General features: G+C 36.6%; 1 protein-coding gene across 2 annotated transcripts; it reads left to right on the top strand.

Annotated features, from left to right (window-relative positions):
- The first annotated feature begins 787 nt into the window (after positions 1-787).
- On the top strand, positions 788-20,413 carry LOC136269038 (ral GTPase-activating protein subunit beta-like). Of its 2 annotated transcripts, XM_066064500.1 has the most exons (9): positions 788-901; positions 1,303-1,381; positions 4,369-4,460; positions 11,613-11,685; positions 17,048-17,218; positions 17,766-18,069; positions 19,376-19,703; positions 20,041-20,157; positions 20,215-20,413. In XM_066064500.1, the coding sequence occupies exons 1-9, from the start codon at positions 837-839 to the stop codon at positions 20,321-20,323; spliced, it is 1,338 nt and encodes a 445-aa protein (XP_065920572.1). In that variant the 5' UTR covers positions 788-836; the 3' UTR covers positions 20,324-20,413. The 2 variants fall into 2 exon arrangements, with proteins under 2 accessions (XP_065920572.1, XP_065920573.1); XM_066064501.1 differs by lacking the exons at positions 788-901; positions 1,303-1,381; positions 4,369-4,460 and adding an exon at positions 11,121-11,182.
- Positions 20,414-21,826: the final 1,413 nt, after the last annotated feature.

Below are 21,826 nucleotides of genomic sequence, written 5' to 3'. Positions count from 1 at the left end.
GCTCAGCTCTAAAACAGTAATTTGCTAACAAAAAAAAGTTGGTGTAATTTTAATTTTAGTGAAATGTTCTCATAGTCGTGTAATTTCATTTACTGATAAATTGGCAATTGCACGCAAGGTTGTACATGTTGTAAGCTGACAGAAAGACAAGCATGTTTGCTGTGCAATCCTTCTTGTGTGGAAATGTCTACCTTGTGATCTAGCCATGATCAGTCACTGCATGCATCAGTAAGCAGGCTACACCTGGTCACTTTCACAGTTGAAACTAGGTCAGGTCATCTGCCTGCTTTATAGAATATTTGGATCACATGTGTAATGGATCAATTAGTTTGTGTTAGCCTAGTCCTGCTGCAGCCCAGTTTCTTTCATTGTACACGCCCACTTATCAGGATTATGTGTTTCTGTCTGTAGACAAACGTGGAGCCTCACCCATTTATTTATAAATGAGTGTGCACAAATCCGCTGTCTGGCAGTTTAGGTGGAGCCATGCCCACTAATCGAGTCTAGTCTTACAGCAGGCAACTTCTGTCATGAGCCATACCAACTAGCATGTTTGGAGCCACAATAAGGTGTGTTCAAGTTTGAAAGTATCCACAAAATGGCTTGTCAAAACCAACTTCAAAAGCTTGGACATTGGACACACGGCACAAAAATATAATATTGGCCAAATTCGCCAAATTTAACATTCACCAATTCACTAAATTTAGTTACCATCACAATTTATAATTATTGTTGAATGATTCGTGGTAATGATGATAATGTTGTTCTATTTAATGCAACCTAATTCTCAAAACTTAGCCAGTGTCGACAGACCCCTCCCACAACCAGACGTCACAATGAAGTCTTCTGTGGATCATAAGATGTGGCCTGAAGGGATGGAAGATGAACCAACTGTCATGGTGTAAGTGTTGTGTGTGTAGTGTGAGGTAGTATAACCAAGTGGTTACACCGGCCAGCTATTTGTTAAGGTTCCAGGTTTGATCGTCTGTGATGCCCAGTTGTTGTTTTCTTGAGCAAGAAACTTATTCACATCTTGCTACATGGTAATGGGATCAATGGGTATCTGGTGTTAACTGAGGATGGAAATACTGAACTTTCAGGATGGCTAAGTGGGACTTTAGCCACGTTTCACTTGTGAGACATAGTACAGCTTCCTGCTGGATACTACATTGACTCAAACACATGAGTAGTACACAGTGGAACACAGCTAGAACAACAGCTTTGTATCATGTATTAGCATGTGTATTGTGTATGTTGTTGTGTCATTGTCTTAATGGCAGTCACTAATGGTTCATCTCGTAGGGACTACTCCATTCCTAGTTTGGATGACATACTGGATGAGAAGTCACTAGAACAACACAAGGAATTTGTACAACTGCAGGTTAACACTGTACACTCACTCTGTACCACACAATGGACACCTCAGTACATTTTGTGTCCAAGAAATTTAGGTCCATTATTATTGATTTTCTCTTTCAGAGGAAGAACTGTTTGGAGTCAAACGTGTTAAGACAAAAATATTATTGAGAGGTGTGTCCTTAATTTGAGAGTTTATCCCATTCTATATTATGAAGGAAAACGTTTGTTAGACTCAAACAGTGGCTATATACTTACCTCCAAGTTAGTACTACACACCTACATGTTTGCTGGGACCTGTTCCATTATCCAAACAGTTATATATATCACTAAATTGTTCTGTAAGTGAAGCCCGTGTTCATTTACTCTATTCAACTACTCTAATAGAACATACACCAGTGTTAGTTAAAATACTCTAATAGAACAATCACTTCTGGCATTCAGAGTTTGCTTAATTGTGATGGTCCTGCTGTATGTGAGTGTTGTAGCTACTACACAGCACTCCTACCTGTGGCTGATATTGACAATAACCATAGAAACATCTTATTGTAACATGAATTGTTGCTTGTGAAAATTACATCATGATATACTCTAATAGAGCAGTCAGAATTGGCTGTTTATTAAAGTGTATCTCTGTCCTTCATAGCCAATGGATAACTTTTCCACATACAATTCTTTGTGCCCAGCAGAGCCCATGACTTTATTTTTTGGGTGAACCACTGCTTAATGTTTGTAAACACTCTAGTAGAACAGTCACAAGCTATTTGTATTTTTATTGTGATAATCAAGTGGATAGCAAGTACTCTCATTATTATAACTTATTAGTAATATCTCAAGCATACATGCATATATTAGCTATGCAGGCATGCCATAAGCAAGACTTATTGTCGTCATGGGTGACCATTTGACCATCACCTTAAGAAATGGAAAGGTCCAAATGCCCTTAGCATTCTCCAACTCTACACTTGTATATGTTGCCTTCAGTATCTTAAATTTTGAAGCCATGTATGTACCCAGAGCCCAGACATGAGCCTGGTTTCCTGATATAGTTTCCATAAAAGTGTGGGTGTCTGTGTCTGTGTGTCTGTGTAGGTGTGTCTGTGTGTGCGTGCGTGCGTGCATGCACACGTGTAGTGTGTGTCTGTGTGTGTGCGTGTAGTCTGTGTCTGTGTAGTGTGTGTGTTCCCATGTACATACCTATAGTATGTTTGTCTGTGCACACCACATGTGAGCGAAACCATCACATTGTAAAAACAACCATCATGCTAGATTTAAACAAGCTATAATAAACTTAAACTTTACTCTGAGGTGGTTTCTCATTGTCAGTTTAAAATGTATAGGTGTAGTAGCTCTCCACAGACTTAGTATTCCCATTGGGCTTAGCAGGTCTGTTATGGCCAAAATAACAACACATAAAATTGTGCTATCAGGAGTAGGGAAAAGGTGATGAAATCATAGTACAGGAAATATGCACATGTGTTTGACAAAAAGGGGATCAAAGGTTAGTCCAAAATATTATGCAAACAATGAACTGCAAGTTGGCACTGCTGTTGCTGTTGATTGCCAAGTTGTCATTTTCATCCATGTCATCATCTAGGCCAGGCTGCACTTGGGGTGGTAGAGATTTATTCTTGCAGTACACCTGTGGTCATGCTTAAAAGCTTCGTATAGTGCCTGCCTTTGTGCTAAATTTGTTTCCACCTACAGTTCTACAGCCCTATGAACTTGCTTACTAACTTGACTGCGTCATTGAGCTCTTTCATATCGTGCCACAGAACCCTCTGGAGCTGTCAGTCGCTTTGCTTTGGTGTTAATAGTTGGTATTTAGTCTGGATTTGTCAGAGTATCAGACTTTTTCTTGGATATAAAGTGATCCGAACAAAGGCGGTCATCATCCCCTGGTTGCCATGAAGTTCCATCTGGGTTTCGCCAGTCCACAAAAGCTATCCATTGTCTTCGTCGCTCTACGTCGGGTGGAAAATCATAGAAACTAATACCACAACCCTTCAAATGCCGGTTATTATACCCATAAACCACACAAGTGGTTGGCATTGTGGTCTAAACAATACTAGAATTGTCTACTGAAAAAAATGTTATAATTTTTCGTGTAACTTACATGTTACGTGGAAAAGGTCTGTATTCATGTTATATGGGATTTACTATGACCTAGATGATATCAACCTCCTAAACATATTCTCAACAAGCTACATGTAGATTTCAAACTTGCACAATGACTTAAGGCAAAGTGCGATTATTTCAGTGGTACATAGCAAAATAGGGAGCTACCCTGTAGCATTTAAATGGTAATTATAATTAGTCAGTGGGATTTAGAAATACAGACTTTACGTGCACACTATTTTTATAAGCTTAAATCTGATGTTCAGTTGCACTTCTTTCCTTTACCCTTTGGTATCCCATAGCTTTTGCTAAGGTTATGAGGAGGTCTTGGTGGCGTATAAGTGTTCCCACTCCTCTGAGATTGAATTAGGAAGCAATTTCAACTGAAACTTGCTAATACAAGTTGTACACGAATGGTATACAAATGATTAACTAACAAGTTGATGTTTTGCTACTTTTAAAAACCAGCTGTCCAGTTAATACTGAATTTAGTTATTACAAAATACATACCAACGACTAGCTAATTATTCTTTGTTATGTGTTAATATGTTCATACAAATATTTAATTATTGTATTACCAATTGTGTGGCATGTCAATTAGGTCCTGCTAAAATGTACTTCATGACCTCATCATAGTACATGGAATTTTGGACATACTTGCCATTCAAAAACCTTCCTCGGTTTTCCTTCTAAATACCTTGGTGGTATTAGTTAAGGCTAACTAACTGATTCCTTTAGCCAAGCATAACTCAACAATGCATAAGGCTACACAGGCTTGATTTTTTCAGACCTCCTCATTTTTATGATTCTATTATTGTGGCTTTCATTAAAGCTCCTATATGTAATTTAATTGTGTATTAATATGAGCAGTTGTTATATCAGATTTCTAAACAGGTGGAGTTAGAACAAGAGATACATGAGAATCAAGCAACCATCATGAGCCAACTGAAGTTCCCTAATCCAGCAGTGGCCTGTCAGCCTCCTGTGTGTGTGTGTGTGTGTGTGTGTGTGTGTGTGTGTGTGTGTGTGTGTGTGTGTGTGTGTGTGTGTGTGTGTGTGTGTGTGTGTGTGTGTGTGTGTGTGTGTGTGTGTGTGTGTGTGTGTAGTGTGTGTGTAGTGTGTGTGTAGTGTGTGTGTGTGTTCAATTAGAGTATTTTGTTCACATTCTCAGAATCCTGACCATTTTATTTGTTGTCAAAGACATGTTAAACTATTTTTAAAAGCTCTTTTCTCCATACGTTAACACATTGGAATGTTGTTAGCAACGTTAGGGAATGTAAACATTAAGTTAAGCACATTTTAAAACAGTTACTTATCAATTTTTCTAGGAGTTTTTCAAAACAAAGTACATAACTTGAAGCTTATATTAGCCCATTGATGGCCAAATTCTCAGGAACTTCTGGCCGAATTGCCGAATTGCATCATACTGGTCATCCAGTACACTGAGCTACTTAGTAACCATATATCTAAGTACTCTCTATAAACTAAGGAGGTAGACTATGTTGTTTTTATTTACATAACAGTAATCACAACAAAATTATCAAGCAACAAAGTCTAAACTTTGGTAGAAACCATTCTATACAGTTTACTTACAGTGTGATCCATTCCACAGCTGGTTTCTTTGTGATTTGTCCCGTTTCTGCTGTTGTACATGCATATATGCATACGTGTCCACCATACCATGTCTGGTAAGAGCAGCCAACTGTCGACTGTTCTTGTCTCCATCAATTTATAACAATCAAACTTTTCAACTCAAAGCTCATCTATTATGAAAGTTACACTTTACACTATTACATAACAAACGTGCACTAGTCTGGGAAGGATCTGATTATCCCAAAAACAGAACCTCTATGGGTGTGTCTGCTTCAGTACTAGCGTATCTTGCTATGAAACATGTTTTACAAGTTGTAACATGGCAAAAGTTTATTCTATGGGTGAGTTATGATGCCATGCTTCCACATGGTAGCAGTGGCCATTAATGGGTTAACCTCTGTTTAAAACATTTGAAGTTTGTTTTGTATTGCCACTATTGAGACTCACAAAAATATTAAGTAGAAGAAAGCAATATCTCTAGCTACTCAATGGCCTACTTATCTAATGGTTCAAGACAAAATGGTTACCATGGTAGCAGCTACTGATGACATTATTTTAACAAGCCACATACAACTTTATCAGTACAAAGTGAAAAGATACTTGTGTAAGCTGTTCTAGTACAGTATAGATTATGAGGACCACAACACCAGTGGGACTATGAGGACCACAACACCAGTGGGACTATGAGGACCACAACACCAGTGGGACTATGAGGACCACAACACCAGTGGGACTATGAGGACCACAACACCAGTGGGACTATGAGGACCACAACACCATTGGGACTATGAGGACCACAACACCAGTGGGACTATGAGGACCACAACACCAGTGGGACTATGAGGACCACAACACCATTGGGACTATGAGGACCACAACACCAGTGGGACTATGAGGACCACAACACCAGTGGGACTATGCATGTTGATAGTATAATACATTGTGAGCAAACTGTCGTAATTGTGATATTTGTGCCACGTAAGCTATTATAAGTATGTGTTGTCTCTAAAACAGGATATCATATTATAAAAATAACTTACTAGTATTTGATCATACCGGAATGTGTAATGTGATATGGACTACACTCCCATAAGTGTAGAGTACAACTGCCATCCTGTATTATAGTAATTATTAGTGTACAACATCCTTTGTGAAACCAACACATCATGATAACAACCTACTGGTAAGATCTCTCTATTGTGAACTGTTAGGTAATATGATTGTGTGGAGGATTTAACACAACAAAAGGTTTTCAATAGTTTCAACTGCTTGACTATATACTAAAGTGGTACTGAACTATAAGCAAAATGGTAATGGTCGGGTTTAGAATGATCCTTTTCTTTACATACCACAAGACCACAGGAGCTACGACACACATTACGCACTATCAAAAGGAATTTGTGTTAATTGCATAATATGAGTTTTAAATAGATGCTTAATTTGGCTTTACAGGACTATGGATACCTTGAATACAATTTCCAGTGCTATCCTCTTTAATTGTTGCCATTTGCCCTCTGTTTTGTCTGATAAACTATTCATCACGCGATGACGTCTCCGATTGCCGTGTATGCTAATATCAAACTACTGGGGTTCACGCATATAAGAAAAGCTTTTGATTAGCACCTAGTTTTCAATGAAACCGTCCTAAAGCTTTTTTTTTTAATAGCTGTATGCAAATTCTATGAGTTCACATGAGTGCGTCATACCTCTTCTGCCATGAGACATGTTGTGTACAATTACTTAATAAGTGCCCACCTACATTTGTAAACCAACCCAGAGGAGTCGAGTCATCAAATATCAAGAAAAATATTCACCATATTAAAGTATCCTACATAATAATGTGAATTGGCAGGTCCGTGTCATATACTGATGAGTAGAGTCCTCAGTTCTCACAAACTTTTCAATACAGGTTAATAGATACAGTGGAGCCTCTCTTAACAAACTCCCTGAATTAAGGACACAATAGAAAAAACCTCCATAATAAGGACAAAAATTTTGGTCCCAACAGGTCTGGTCAAACATTTTTTACCTCTGAAAGAGGTAAACCTCTATATTACAGCAAAAAGTCCCAAAATGTCCACAATAGAGAGGTTCCACTGTATACTAATAAAACATCATAGTGTTCATACTACAGTTTGTTTTAAGAGAAATTGATTCAGTGTAATTTTGATTGATTGTTGAGTTGTGTTTAGTTCTACAAAACTTGGCAGCAACCTCTCATTTTCAAGGAGTTGGTTAACTCTTTGTCCATATGCTAGTTTTTTAAGCCGTTGTCTGTTATTCTATGTTGATGCTTCAATTCAACAATTTGTAGTTTTGTGTATCTTAATTCTGTTTATTAAAAACAACTCAAACTGCAAGGTCACACTTGGAAGGTGAATCAAATCCAACCATATCAATACCCCTAGCAGGTCCATTTTAAGGCAGTTTGTTTTGATCTGGTACACATTTACAAAAATCACATTTGCACTAGTTTGAGAGATAGGGTTTGAGAGATAGTGTTGAAAGGCTGTTAGCTGCTCCATGTTCCATACTTGTTATACAATGAAGGAAGTGTCAGTATCAGCACTAGACACCATATTTGGTTGTGTGGACACACATGCCAGTACATCACAGAGATTGTGAAGTGTTCTAATTGCTTCATATCCTTATCAGATTATAGAATAGTTGATAATAATGTTGTATAGAATTGATTGTCCTATTGTAAGTATTCTCTTTATAAATATTGTAGGTGATGTATTGTGTTTAAAGATGTTATGATGGCTAATACAACAGTTTTGTGTCACCTGTCATAAAATATAGTGTTTTAGATGTGTTATGGCTTCCTAAATTGAGTTATTGTTTGTATTATAATTTGTACATTGTTACCATAAACAGTGAAAGTATAACAGTACTAGTGTTTGGTGTAATTTACCACCTCACATTGCTGAATCACTTGACACAATGATGTGCTACATATCTTGCTAATCATTTAGTCATTTGTGGTGTGTGATTTCTCCTTGTTATAGGAAATGTATTTGATGTTTTATCATAACCAAATGATGTATTCTCCTAGCTTTAGTCAATCACTAGTGTAGACCTGATGTGTATTGTTGTAAGTCTAAAATTTGGCACGTCCTTAACTACAACTGATTTTACTAATTTTTCATACAATAACAATTTCTCAGAAAAAGAATGTCGAAGTAGACACAAATTAAGTATCAACATTTTTGTCATCTTTTAAGGAATATCATGGTTCACAACAGGTTCTTGTTATGTGCACACATACATATAAGGTATCAAGAATTAATTGCTAAAAATCACAAAGAACTATTATGGTTCCTTCAGTTAATCATTATCAACTATTCTTTTAGTACTAAATATGTCCAGTCTGAAGGAGTGATGATCTCGTATTACCCTATAATGATCTTACTATTATATCACAAATCATCAGCTGCTCTCAAATAACATATGAATCTTGTTGGTCACCTGATACTGAGGAGTACTATGGCTATATAGGAAAATTTTTAGAATAATATATAAGTTACATAAATGCAGGTATTCTAATAATTGGCGAATTGTTTAAATATTGTCAATGATTATAAGGATTAATGTTATTGCAAGGCTTCTATACAAATGAATACATTATAACCATCTTCTATGTGTCGTACTCTCCCATACACAGTGTAGCCATCAGGACAAGTACCTTAATGTTGTGATGTGACAGTTTACCTAGTGTAATATAAGATCATGACTTGTAATGTAATTTATGTACGACATGTCTAGTGAACTGTGTTATCATATGATGTTTAGGATATCTGTAGTTAGTTAAGGATTATGTGATGTGACTGTCGGAGCCTTGAGTATGTCTCAAAGGGACAAGAATATAGTACAGAGGTGTATACCCTAAATGTGATTTAATAGAATATTATAGCCTTTATAGTGGGTTTATTAAAGTCCAAATTAATGTGGTTTGCATGTGGCAGTGAAATAGTTTACTCATTACTAAAATAGTTAGTTTACTCATTATCACTACTTTTAGTGATAATACAATTGATTTATACCCACAAGATTATGGACTTTATCCACAATGATATCATGAACACAAGATGGCCACATTATTTGGGGGACCAATGTACAGGCACCTTGGAGAAATCGTTTGATTGATCATATTTCACTTATGAAGCAATCTAGATATGAGTATAAAGTAACAAAAAATATTACAAACGAACGTTGTCTCCATTTTCCAGCATGTTATACAAATAATTCATTACATTGTCTTGTAACCATACTGTACCTGCTGCTTAGAGCTCGATATCTCCTTCCCTGGCTGAAATATGATCGATCAAAACAATTTCTCCATAGGCGTCTGTACATTGGTCCCCCAAATAACGTGGCCATCTTGTGCTTGTGACGTCATTGTGGATAAAGTCCATTGCAAGATGTCAGTTTTCCTTATAACAGGCATGCAAAAATCAGACAAACGGTGGAACCTCTCTTAACAACTCTTCAAATTATAGACACAATAGTAATACCCCTTATAGGGACACAGATTTTGGTCCCAACAAGTCTGGCTCAAGATTATCTCTGAAAAAAATATAGCTAGGTCTAAAATTCTGTACCCAATGTGTCCTTTATAGAGAGGTTCAGGTCCTACCCTATACACATATAAAATTCTGCTTTTCAGAACTTTCATAAATCATTACATGGTGTCTTTCAGTGTTTTAATCATTCGTTAGTTATTCTGTATATATAAGTTGCAACTAGAGTTGTCCAATTAAAGTCATTATATAAAACCTGTTATATGTGATGGCTAATTCCCACATCTGATCACATACAGGACAGACTTTTATTTTAGGCACTTTCATTTGATAGAAAAACTGGTCACTTTACAAGTCCTTCAATTTGGTTGTACATATATGGTAATAGTATAAGCTAACCCATAAATGTAACTACTGCTATAGTTAGTGGAATTAACTTTTAGTTCCACGTTAGGATGATGATAATGATTGTTGTGTTCACACTAGATTAATCTCTAATTGTTCCGTTACTTCCATGATCAACCAATAATGGGTACTAACTATGAATTTGACCTAATTTGCAAAAAGGTGGTATTTTTTGAGTATTTTCTCACAATTTGACCCATGTTTTTTTTGTGTGTGTGTGTGTGTGTGTGTGTGTGTGTGTGTGTGTGTGTGTGTGTGTGTGTGTGTGTGTGTGTGTGTGTGTGTGTGTGTGTGTGTGTGTGTGTGTGTGTGTCACTGCTTTTGTAGTGTGAAGCCAGCCACAGTATAGGATACATTTTGATATCATTCAGTACAAGGAGTCGCCTGCTTTACTTTTCTCAAGTCCAGTCACCAAATTAGGAAATTGCATGTACAAGACACATACTCTGCCTTAGGAGCAATTGAACCCAAACTGGTTGTATTGAATGTTATTAATGAGGTCATGAAGTACACATTGGTGACATTGTGTTCAGTACAAGAACTAGACAGTTTGATACACTGGAGTGTTTTGTTGTATAAATTGGAACTGACATTTGTTGTATATAGTTGTGTATAGTGTTTGTAGTTCTGCTTAGTTTTATTCAATTCTTAGTTTAGTAAGTTTTCTCTGTGTACAGATTGTAGCTAGTGGTGGATTATTAGTGACATTGTTTGTAAGCTGTAACCATACAAAGGCTTTCATCAATGATATCACTGCAGTACCTACACTGGTCAGCAGCCACCACTGTTTGATAATGGCCAGTACTCACAACTTTTGACCTGCACAATTGTTTGTGCTTTACAGTACATGTTGGGATTGTCTATTGTTGTAGTCCATGTTACTAGGATCATTGCTCAGATAATCCTGAGTGCATGGGTATGTATAGACTAAATGTTTTGTCTGCCATCCGGTATAAGCATCATAGACATAACCATCAAATCCTGAACAGTATTAACAACAATAACCCTAACCCTTATATGTGTGGGGTAGTCAATGACCATCTGTTGTTCTCTGGTGTGGAACCATACCATATGTTGTGGTATTGAATCATTAATTGGTCAAAATTATGAGCTATTAAAAACAAAATATTAATTTTATTTCACATGACTGGTCACGTACAGGACTGTATATATGATGCCAAGGATTTAAGGTACTTTTATTGATTTAAAAAAACTGGCCATTTTCTATATATGGCAAGTCCTTCAAATTTGGTATTAGCTACACAGCCACAGCTGTTTATATTGTGAATGGAGTATTAACTGTGTTAATTTGTCCGTGTTAATATGATTGTTCCTTTGTCATAAAAAGTGTTCACAATAGATTAGCTTGTTATATGGTCTGTGGGAAAATTATGCATCTTCCTTTTTTTCTTCTTTTTTTTGAACCTAACTTTGTTTATTTATTGTTTATTATTGGTCATAATTAAACAGTGTACCTGACAATAAATAAATATGTTATGCCTGAGGCATATTTCAGGTTGTTGTTGTTGTAAGGCTCCAGTCAAAGTGATGATATCAGTAAACTTTCCAATATCCTGTAATGTTGTAATCTGCCATGTCATTGTTCCTGTCTTGTTCCAGTATTTGCAGAAGCTACCAAACTGCTCGACTGGTATTGTCTCACTTGGGACTGGCCAGCACTGAAGCCTTACAGGTAACTAACAGGGGATTTTTGTGTAGTTTATTTTATTGAGATATGAAATGTTAATATGTATGGATTTTGAGTTTGGTCAAAATGTTTTTTTGGGGCATTTAGTAAAGTTGTGTTAATTTTTAGGCTATTTTATTTTAAGGTTTAATTTTTAGCATTTGGAAAATTTTACGCAATATATTTTTTTATTGTAATCTAGAATACAAATCTGTGGTGGGTAGCTAGTGAGTTGATAACCTGTGGGAAAGCAACAACCTGTGGTTGTTAACACATTTACCTTTCAATTTTGTAGTGTCAGCACTGCATTGTGCATTAGTGTGTTAGTGCTAATGTCACCTGTCTTGTCCACAAAGTAATCTCCCAGTAAGGCTATTTCATTGTTGGCTTACCATGATTTTTGCTTGATGAATATAGACTAGATTTGGCTCCACTTTGCTCAGGGAAATTTCTAAACACTTAGGCCTGTAGCCTCGGTAATTAAGTTGTGGGTAATAGTGTAGAAAAAACCATGTTGGCTCATTATTTTATACCCAGCTAAATAAAATATCATTGATAGTTTAACATGTAAACAAGGTTAATCCCCAACATGATCCCTAGTATTACAATTGACAATATCAACCACTGAATAAGGTACTTGAAAATATATTTCCTGACCAAATAAAGACAAGTATGCTGGACACACAGCTGTAGTGATAATATATCATGTGAAGACTTTTGAGGCAGTTACATGTAAAAGATTCGCAAGATTTTTATGAGGTGGAATGGCTTCTCTGGACAAACACTGTCACTGAGTATACAGCAAAATTGGAAACAGAATACTCGTGATAACATCAAACTGGCAGAAATCAGCTTCGGATATTGTGATAAGTGTTAGTAAAATCATATCGATGACCCTAACCATCCCATTATCATCGTTATTGCAACCAAACAATGGTGGAAATTTAACTGAAAATCACCAAAACTATATTACTCTCTGGCTAGCTAATCATGCTTCAGTGCATATTTAATTTTTTGGTTCCTACCATGCTAACTTAATTAATAATGATGTACACACATGTAGTCCCTGCCACCTCTCAAGTAAGGATGTTACAACATGGTCCCAACGTGTTTAGAGACAAATGGTTGCACTGAAGTTGAATTCAGTGTAGTCATTTACTGGAATTTGCAGCAGGAAGCTGTAGGTGATTTTTGAACATCTTAATAATAAACATTTATCACAAACCACAGAGAATTCTACGAAGGGAATCACGCTTGTTAATTCTTAGAACATGTTTAACATTGTCTGCTTAGTAACAAGTTATAAGTTGTGGCTACTTTGGAGCTTACCTCAGACTACATGTTCTGGTCTGGCTTTTTTTTTGTTGTTGTTAAGCGTCAATCTCAGTGAATTTATGGGTTATCATCATCTTGATGTTTTAATCCTGTGTAACCTGTTGTAATCCTGTGTAACCTGTTATAATCCTGTGTAACCTGTTGTAACCCTGTGTAACCTGTTTGTTACATGATGTTTGCTCTCATTACTGGGTTAAGGGTAGGCAAGACATGTTTATTTACTGATAAAGATTGCTGCACATCAAGAATTGAAATACTTGTCACAGAATTTGTAATAACTGACCTTCCGCACACACCATTGAACCAGTAAAGTGAAGCCATCCACTGAATGATGCTCCACATTATTGGTAGTAGTAGCATGACTACCTCTTCCTCTGTTATGGACATGTACACACATACATACCATTGAAGCTTATATTTCAGCGCTGACCTGTTCCTTCACTAATATACCTTCTAACTACTGAGCTATTCACAAGAAAAGACAAAGATCAAATCAAATCTATAACTGCTGGAGTTCAGACTGTGAAAAATAGTTTGGTGTTTTATCCAGCTGAATTAGAGTGTGGTTTACCATATGACCCTGTACTGATGGTATTGGGAACACTTGGCATGTAGCCGTTATATTTTGGGCCTAGTACCATATACACGGTATTTTTCAAGGTATGTAATTTTGCAAACGCTCACTTTCCATCACTTTTGCACTTTTATTTTCCAGTATGGCACTGCCTGTAGTGTATTGAGATGTCTAGATATTCTAATATTTTAACTATTTTCATGATAAAAGATAATCCACTTGTTAAAAAATACCATATAGACAGTAACATGTTATGTCACTCTTTAATTTACCCACTGCCCACACCACACCTGTATGTGAGTATGACTGATACATAATAATAGTTGTGAATGACTTGCCTTACCATGCATGAACTCTCTGCTCATAACCAGAGCCCCAGACAAGTTACATGTAACAAATTGGATAATATTTGATGATATTAGTGCTGAAACAAATAGCAATTTTTACTATTCCAATAGTTGTGAACAAAACGACTGATTATTCAATTATTCTTTAAGCATGAATAAATACTGATATCTTTGTTGGGCAAAAGCAGAGCTATTTTTATCTCTTCCAAAAGGAATTTTGTATAATTATGACCATAATACTTATATGGTCTCATGATCTATATGTTAATAACATAATGGCCACTACCAAATTGACACTTGCTATATGAAGTGTTACAATGATTCTTGTCAATGTTACTTGTAGTTATAAGAATTTCTCTGTAATATTTGGGACAAGAAATTTTAGTCCATTTTTGCTGAGGCTTAACTGTGATTGAATGTGACCACTCAACAAGATATTTAGTCATCCCTGCATGGCAGCTTTGTGTACCAATTGTGGCATTTAAATGCATGAATTATAAACAATAGAAATTAGGGCTCTACCTCTCTATCCATGTGTATGTGTGTCAGGCCTGCCAACTCTCACGGGTTTACTGTGAGTCTCACGGTTTCACTACCCTGCTCAAGGGCAGCAGATCGAATCTCACGGTTTTTGAGAAAAGTCGAGACCTTTTTTTTTTTTTTTTTTTTTTTGTCTCAGCATAGCATCTACCAGTTTTTTTTTACTACACACTGCAATACTACAATAAAGGTACAGAAATCTCAAGATTTTTTTACTTTCCAGGTTGGCAGGCCTGGTGTGTGTATGTAGTTAGTGCGTGCGTGCGTGCGTGCGTGCGTGCGTGCGTGCGTGCGTGCGTGCGTGCGTGCGTGCGTGCGTGCGTGCATGTAGTGTGTGTGTTGTCTGCTAGAAGTGGGCCAGTTATAAAGTTGGCTTTTAATATGATGCTGATTTCTAACTTTATTACAATCAAAAATAGAATCCATAGTGCTTGATCAAGTTTAGAGTCTCCAAATAGGAAGTAAATTCCCAATCTAATGTTACCACCCGTTTTATTAAGGCAAGAAGGTTTGACCTGAAACCAGCCTTATAAGGTTTCACTGTATTACTACATCCCTACCCATCACATGTACACACTATAAATGGTAAAGTGTTCCACCATAGATAATATACCCCCCTGGATTGGAAACTAGTAAGCTCCACTGGTTACATGCTGGTTTCACGCTCCTTCAATAACAAGACAAGTTTCTCTGGGTGAAACAAGACTCACCACTAGTAAAGAGTTCTTTCTCAAGATGTTTTGGAAGCCAACAGTGAGTTTCGAGGCAAATTGGCTCTTTATTGTGTGAACGGTAGAAGCGAAACTGAACACAAGATGTGATGGTTTGGACACATTCAAGGAAAACATCGAAACCATGTACGCTACACCTTCACACCCAGACCATACCATAGAGCATTATTTGATGACTTTGTAGTATAAATTGTGTGGCGATACTGTTTAGAATCACAGAGAGAATATGCTTCCCGTTTTGCCAAATACACCATCTCAAAAAACTGCCAAAGAAGTTATGGGAAGGCGTATTATTTAGCCAAGGCAATTCTTTATAGCATAGTTAACCTTGTGATACTTTCTTTTTCTACCTACAGCACTTACTTTAGCCAAGAATGTGCTTCCCCCAAAGCATGTAATCCGCCATTGTAAGACTTCCAACCAAAAGTGACGTGAAGTGGTCTAACTAACCAAAGCAATTATCATAACAACACCTTAAGTCATTCTCGTTACAAAATATAGTCGTTAATGCCACCGTTCTGCTGTAATAGGATTAAATTTGAGGTGCGAAACCAGCCTAAGGACACTGGTTCTTGTACAAAGTCTATGGGTGCGCGGTGCAGTTTCCAATCCAGGAGGGTATATTATCTATGGTTCCACTAATGTGTTAGATCATAGTATATTATATAAGGAAATTTATCATCAAGTGATATCATAGGAATACTGGCCTACTACTTCCTATTAACACATATATGTCTTATTTCATACAACATCAATTTTGTAGTTGTGTATATTTCGGTGAAGTTTCCTTGCTAATTGTTTGCTACATGGCTTAGTAAAGGTCTTGTGGTAATTCTAATTTGGTCATTTCTGAGCTATAGTCATGTTGATAATCCACAATGTCACAGTTATATTTGAGGCTAGCCCACATTCCTGTTCTTTCATGAAATGCATTCATTGTCTACATTATGGCATTATATGGTGACTGTTTGGTGGACGCCATACAAGGAATTGCTGTATGTTTTAAATATTTTAACTACTAATAAGGAAAACATGAGCAGACAGATAACATGTCGGTATTCCCCTACTTATTCAAATGACATTTTATTATCTTCCTCCTGTAGTCTGTAAATCTGATAACTTATTTGTGTATGTCTCTCTAACAAATGTTTCTGCCATATTTGGCATCATGTAATTAAGTGTACTATTATGATGAAGACATTAGCAGTGTATGGTCCAGTTGTTAATATAACTGAGTCATTAAGTATAGGGTAGTTGTTTTGTTTCAGTTTTTGGGATTAGTAGAAAGGTAAACAATAAACTAATTTTATAAAGTCATCTGTGGATTAAGACATAGCGTACTCTTTAGCAGCTTTCCTTAGTACAGTACATTATTGATTTGTGGGTAGCACGTGATAAATTCCTTGTGTTGACTTTCACATGTTGCCATAGTGACTGGATTGATTGCAGAGGCACTTCTCGTACTGTTCTTCATTTGTAGTGCCATATTATAACAGGTGGAACAAAGCTGAAAATGAAGCACAATGGCCACTTCACTTTCAGTAATTGATTGTCAGGACGTGCATTCAGACAAGAAATTAGTGTATCTATTGAAGAATGTACAGGTTCACCAGTCATAACTATGAAATTTACTAAGAAAAGTTATAGAGGGATCATAGAAATAAAAAGCAATGTAACAAGGGAGGTCATCTACACCTGTGACTATACTAGTTGACATAGAGTCTCTACTTCAGTATATTGACAAGCTACATATAAGACTGAAGTTGATTGTTTTGTTATTTTTATTTCTTCTTTTAAAATATCCTTGTAGCTACTTGTACTTGTCATGACTTGTGTTGTAGGCACAACAACCAACAGGACAGCCATCACTGGTGATGTTAGATAGCAAGCTACCAAACTTCTCAGCATCACTTGCCAACCTCGACCGACTACCATCACGTTACACTGACAATGTGTTCATGTTGTATGTGAAGGATGGGGTTACTAAGGTAGATGATATCCTAGCAACACAGGTCAGTAATTCATAAGAGTGCTGTTCATTAAATTATCATATCAAGCAATTACTACCTGAGAGACTGCACTGTTTTACATGATAATTATTGTCCTAAATGGGAAGCCCCTCCTTAATCACCACTGGTCATTGTCGCTATTACTGACAATATTATTACTTACACTCCTTTGTTTCCCATCTTGTAAGTAACCTATACAGTGTAGTGGCTTCACCATTGTTTGGTGATGATTTTCATCTATTCACTAACTGTCATGAAATGGAACTATTGAATACTAACAGACAACAGTGAGAATTTTAAAATAGCTGCCAATTCATGGAAACTTATAAGAGACTTAATGATACAATCTCTATAAGTACTACTAAGAACAGTAAAACAATCTGTGATGTCACATGATGTAGACTTCCTAGTAAATATTATATTGTAATTATATAATTGAGCTACTCACAAATTACTTCTCCTTGGAAAACACATTTTAACAATCCTTTGGTAGTCACTTAACAATGACATACAATATTGTGGTATATGGTGTTCTTCCCTTTCACTCTAGCAACAACAATTGGTAGCTCAACCTAAAGAGTTCCAGAAGTTACTACAAGGTCTAGGTTGGGTGGTGGACCCAGCTACTCACCCAGGCTTCAAGGGGAAACTGCATCCATTAAGTGATGATACTCAGGGTAGTAAGCCCCTGATAGTACAGGCTCAGATACCACATACTCCGTTCACTTATTACACTGACTCCATTCATGAGGTGGCCTTTGTCACTCCCGTGGTACGGAGTTCTGCCTGGAGTAATTCCAATTCCAGTGTCCGTTCCATGGACTCGTCTGATTCTGGTGGAAATGTTGGTTCATGTAAGTATCATCATTGTAGTCATATAGACCAAAATGATTAAGTGAACAATTTTTGTACAATTCATAATTTCTGCAGCTGTGCTCCACTGCTTGTTTTCATGTTACTAATAAGGCAAATATTATGGTCTCATTCTATATTTAGCATGATGTGTGTGCATTCTGTTGCACTATTTATAGAAACACTTACACTGCCATATATTACAATTAAAACAAATACACACCTAATTACGAACGTCCAATAGCAAAAACTTAATAAATAAATAATGATAGTTCCATACATGTATGGCTATATATCAGTATAAAGAATGGTTGCTAGGTAATACATATGGTTAAAAACTAAACAAAGCTTAGAATAGTCACATCCAGTAACTATCACAGATTAAGATGGTCTCTAAACCCCATAGTGCCAGGCTCATGGAGTGCTAGTTTCACACACAGGGTTATATGTAGTTTAGGCCCATTGGTAGCATCCTCATTTTCACAACACAAGAACTTTTGGGTTAATAATATTCTATAGAACTTTGTGTTTTGAAGAAGTCCAACTATATAGTAAGCATGTGCCATCATTATGTGGTGTAGGGATTGTATCATCATCATGATAGTACCCACATTAGGGGAAGTGTATCTGATAACATTTATAGAAAACTTGTAGTGTACTATTTCACTGGTTGTAGCTTCATACCAAACCTGTTAGATGATGTGGTAGTTTATAATTTTATAAGGAACTGTATTTTCTGCAAAGTGAGCAGAGTTAGTGGTTTATGGAGGAGGCAAATGTGTATACAATTACAGAACAATTATATAGCTATACTGCTAGTTAAAACCTGTGATATTCACCTTGTTGTAATGGCATCCATTTGTTACAAACAAAACAAATCGTAAGTGCTCGTTAAGTGTATGTGATACCTGGTTGTTGTTGTCGTTTCCTTGAGCAAGAAACTGTACTCATGATCAGTTGTATAAATGAGGACATGTTATTTGGCCCCAATTGTGTTAGGGGGACGTGGTGTTGACTAGGAAAGCTAATGCCTTCTGGTTGTATAATGGGCGAGGTTCAGGTGAGACTTCAAATGTTCACACCTTCACCCAGGACACATGCTGCCGCCTCTTGTGGGGTACTTCAGTAGTCTAGAATTTTACTACACTGACTCATAGCACTGGATTAGTACACAGGAGTCCCATTGCTCCATTGGGTATACATGTACACTACCAAAAGATTTTCTGGTTTGCTTTGTTTGCATATCTGTGTGTTTAGCAGTACCGCTATTTGTACCACTGATGTTTGTCCTGTTTGTATATCTCACAGCCATGGTCCGTGTACCAGACTCTGGTGATCCCTCTCCAGCACGAGCAACAAAAGTCAAGGGTACAGAACAGTTGGAGACTCCAGCACGTCGTAGAGTCCACCGGCCACAAGACTGTGCCGTTATTGTTGCATGGTTGGAGAGGTTTGAAGATCGACTGGAGTTCCCTGTAGCTGAACTAACTGCCTCACTCCATTCACCAGTAAATGTCTCATCTGGTTACTTCTCAACACTGACTAAAAAAGGATCAGACTTCACCCTACCTGTTATATTCATTCATCCATTGTCATCAGGACTGTATCGTATTAGTACCCGTATTACATCTTATAGGTTAGAGGAACATTTGTTATTACTTTATTTATGGTCTAGTATACATTAATGATTTTACTAATGATGGCTTCTGACATTTGACTTTGAAAACTTGTACATCTTCATAAAAGTCCCCAAGGTTGATGTTGTTAAGTTATTTTATTACTTCAAAGAAAACATATAAAAATATTTACTATTAAATTACCCAACAGAATCACCACATCATTCTAGACAAGGTGGTGTTTCTCACTTATCCTCATTGCTATAGTAATGTTATGACACCTACCCCCCACCCCCACATCTGGTTTATGATGTCATTGTTAAGTGAAGGTGTGACCAAGTGTTGTTTTTCATGTAGACACCATTATGTGGGCCCATTGTGTGATGGTATGATAGTCAGCCAGAGGATCCTTGCTCCACTAGTGAGACAAACTTGTCTCAACATTTGTAGTCGACACAGAATGGAGACAGAAGGGTAATTAAGATAACTCTTGGTTGTCTTGTTTACTTATTTGATTTCCTTCCTGGGCAGATATTCACCTCCTCATGTTCTAAGGAAGAAGTTGATTGAAGAAATAGCATTGAATTTTGCAAAGCCTCTGGATCCTTCAGACTTCTTTACTGAACTGTGTAATAGTTAAAACTTTACTATGACCACATGTCATGTATAATGTGTACAGTGAATACATTAATACTAGTTGTTACATATAGGATATAAGGAATGGTGGTTGAATGTTTGGTACAAATGGCAGGATTTCCCTCTTCAAATCTGGTAATTATGGACAAGTCAAAATTAATGTTTTCTAGTAGATGATCAATTTTGGTGTTTTAATTACAAACACTATCACCAATCCTGGTTATCACCAATCCTGGTTATCACCGATTACCATGTAAGATTCACAGTAAACAATATCTATGTATACCACATAACGATCAATTACTGTACAAGCTATAACCTTATGGGAAAGAAAAAGGGACGAGGAGTGGAAGGAAACATTTCCCTTCTCGCTTTGTAAGATTGGTGGCCTCATATAGAGAAGATTACTATGGTGAGAGGTTCTCTAAACTGGTTAGAGACTAGTGCTGGGCAATATAATGAATATATTCTTTTGTATCGTGATATATATTTATGTCATGATATGATAGCTAGGAGTTATTGTCATATAGAACTGACGTGACCTATGTAAGCTTGTAAAATGGTGTGGTCTAATTTTGGCAAGCCTTGCACTGCATCCTCATTGAGAGTGTAGCTATACCATTAGATATTCTGGTATCATGTACTAGCATATATTATACTTTCTACCATTTTGAAAGGTGCTAAGTAAATACACAGATATGTTTACAATGGTCAATGCAATGCAGTGGGCAGTAGTTCAAAGAGTCAATGTAATTACACTTGTAATGGATAAAGATGACAAAGGTATTATCATACAGTTTCAACCTTAAGACTAAGTATTGTAACTTGTATGCTATCAACTGTTATGGGTATACTGTATATGCCCAGCACTACTGGGGAAGCTGAGGCTTAACTTGATATACTGCATGTGAGGGGTCTACTACTTGCTGTATGAGATTTTAAATCTTAATTCAATGTTTTGGTATAGATATCAGAACAAATGAAATCTTAGTTTCTGGAATTTTTTTGGATCATGTGATGTTTAATATCTGGAAAAATCATCACATCACGAGATTTTAAGTCTCTAATATTTCAGAGCAAGGCTATACAAAATTTGAGATTTGTAGACCTATGAAACAAGAACTGTACAATACCTATGGTAAGCCAACACGGTAGTAAGCCAGGATGTGGCCTTCAGTGCACTATACTCTTCCGTCAACATGTGCCAAAATATTAAAGCTTTTCTGAGACCTTCAAACCCCCCTCCTCATAGTTTTAAGATCTGTAAAATCACAATTCAACTTTTGAAGGATTAAATCCATACAAATTAAATTATACGTGACTCAGTTAAATTACCATAAATTTTTGTGGGACAAAACTTTTGCAACCATTGACAGCTTCTTGATAGTGCTACCACAATATAGAAAAACTCTATATCATATATCACCTATCACCAAAGTGTATGTCACGATATAGAACTAACTGCATGTATCATTTGCAAGACAGTTATATACACACCACACTACAT

The sequence above is a fragment of the Dysidea avara genome, chromosome 10, assembly GCF_963678975.1.
Source record: "Dysidea avara chromosome 10, odDysAvar1.4, whole genome shotgun sequence".
NCBI lineage: Eukaryota > Metazoa > Porifera > Demospongiae > Dictyoceratida > Dysideidae > Dysidea > Dysidea avara.
Note: the sequence above shows the minus strand (reverse complement) of the source record. Positions and strands in the feature narration are given on the sequence as shown.

Excerpts from the sequence above, each read along its gene's own strand:
- LOC136269038 (XM_066064500.1), top strand. The coding sequence starts at position 837 with ATGAAGTCTTCTGTGGATCATAAGATGTGGCCTGAAGGGATGGAAGAT. Across the intron at positions 902-1,302 it reads GATGAACCAACTGTCATGGT|GGACTACTCCATTCCTAGTT; the intron begins GTAAGTGTTGTG and ends TTCATCTCGTAG. Across the intron at positions 19,704-20,040 it reads ACCCGTATTACATCTTATAG|ACACCATTATGTGGGCCCAT; the intron begins GTTAGAGGAACA and ends TTTTTCATGTAG.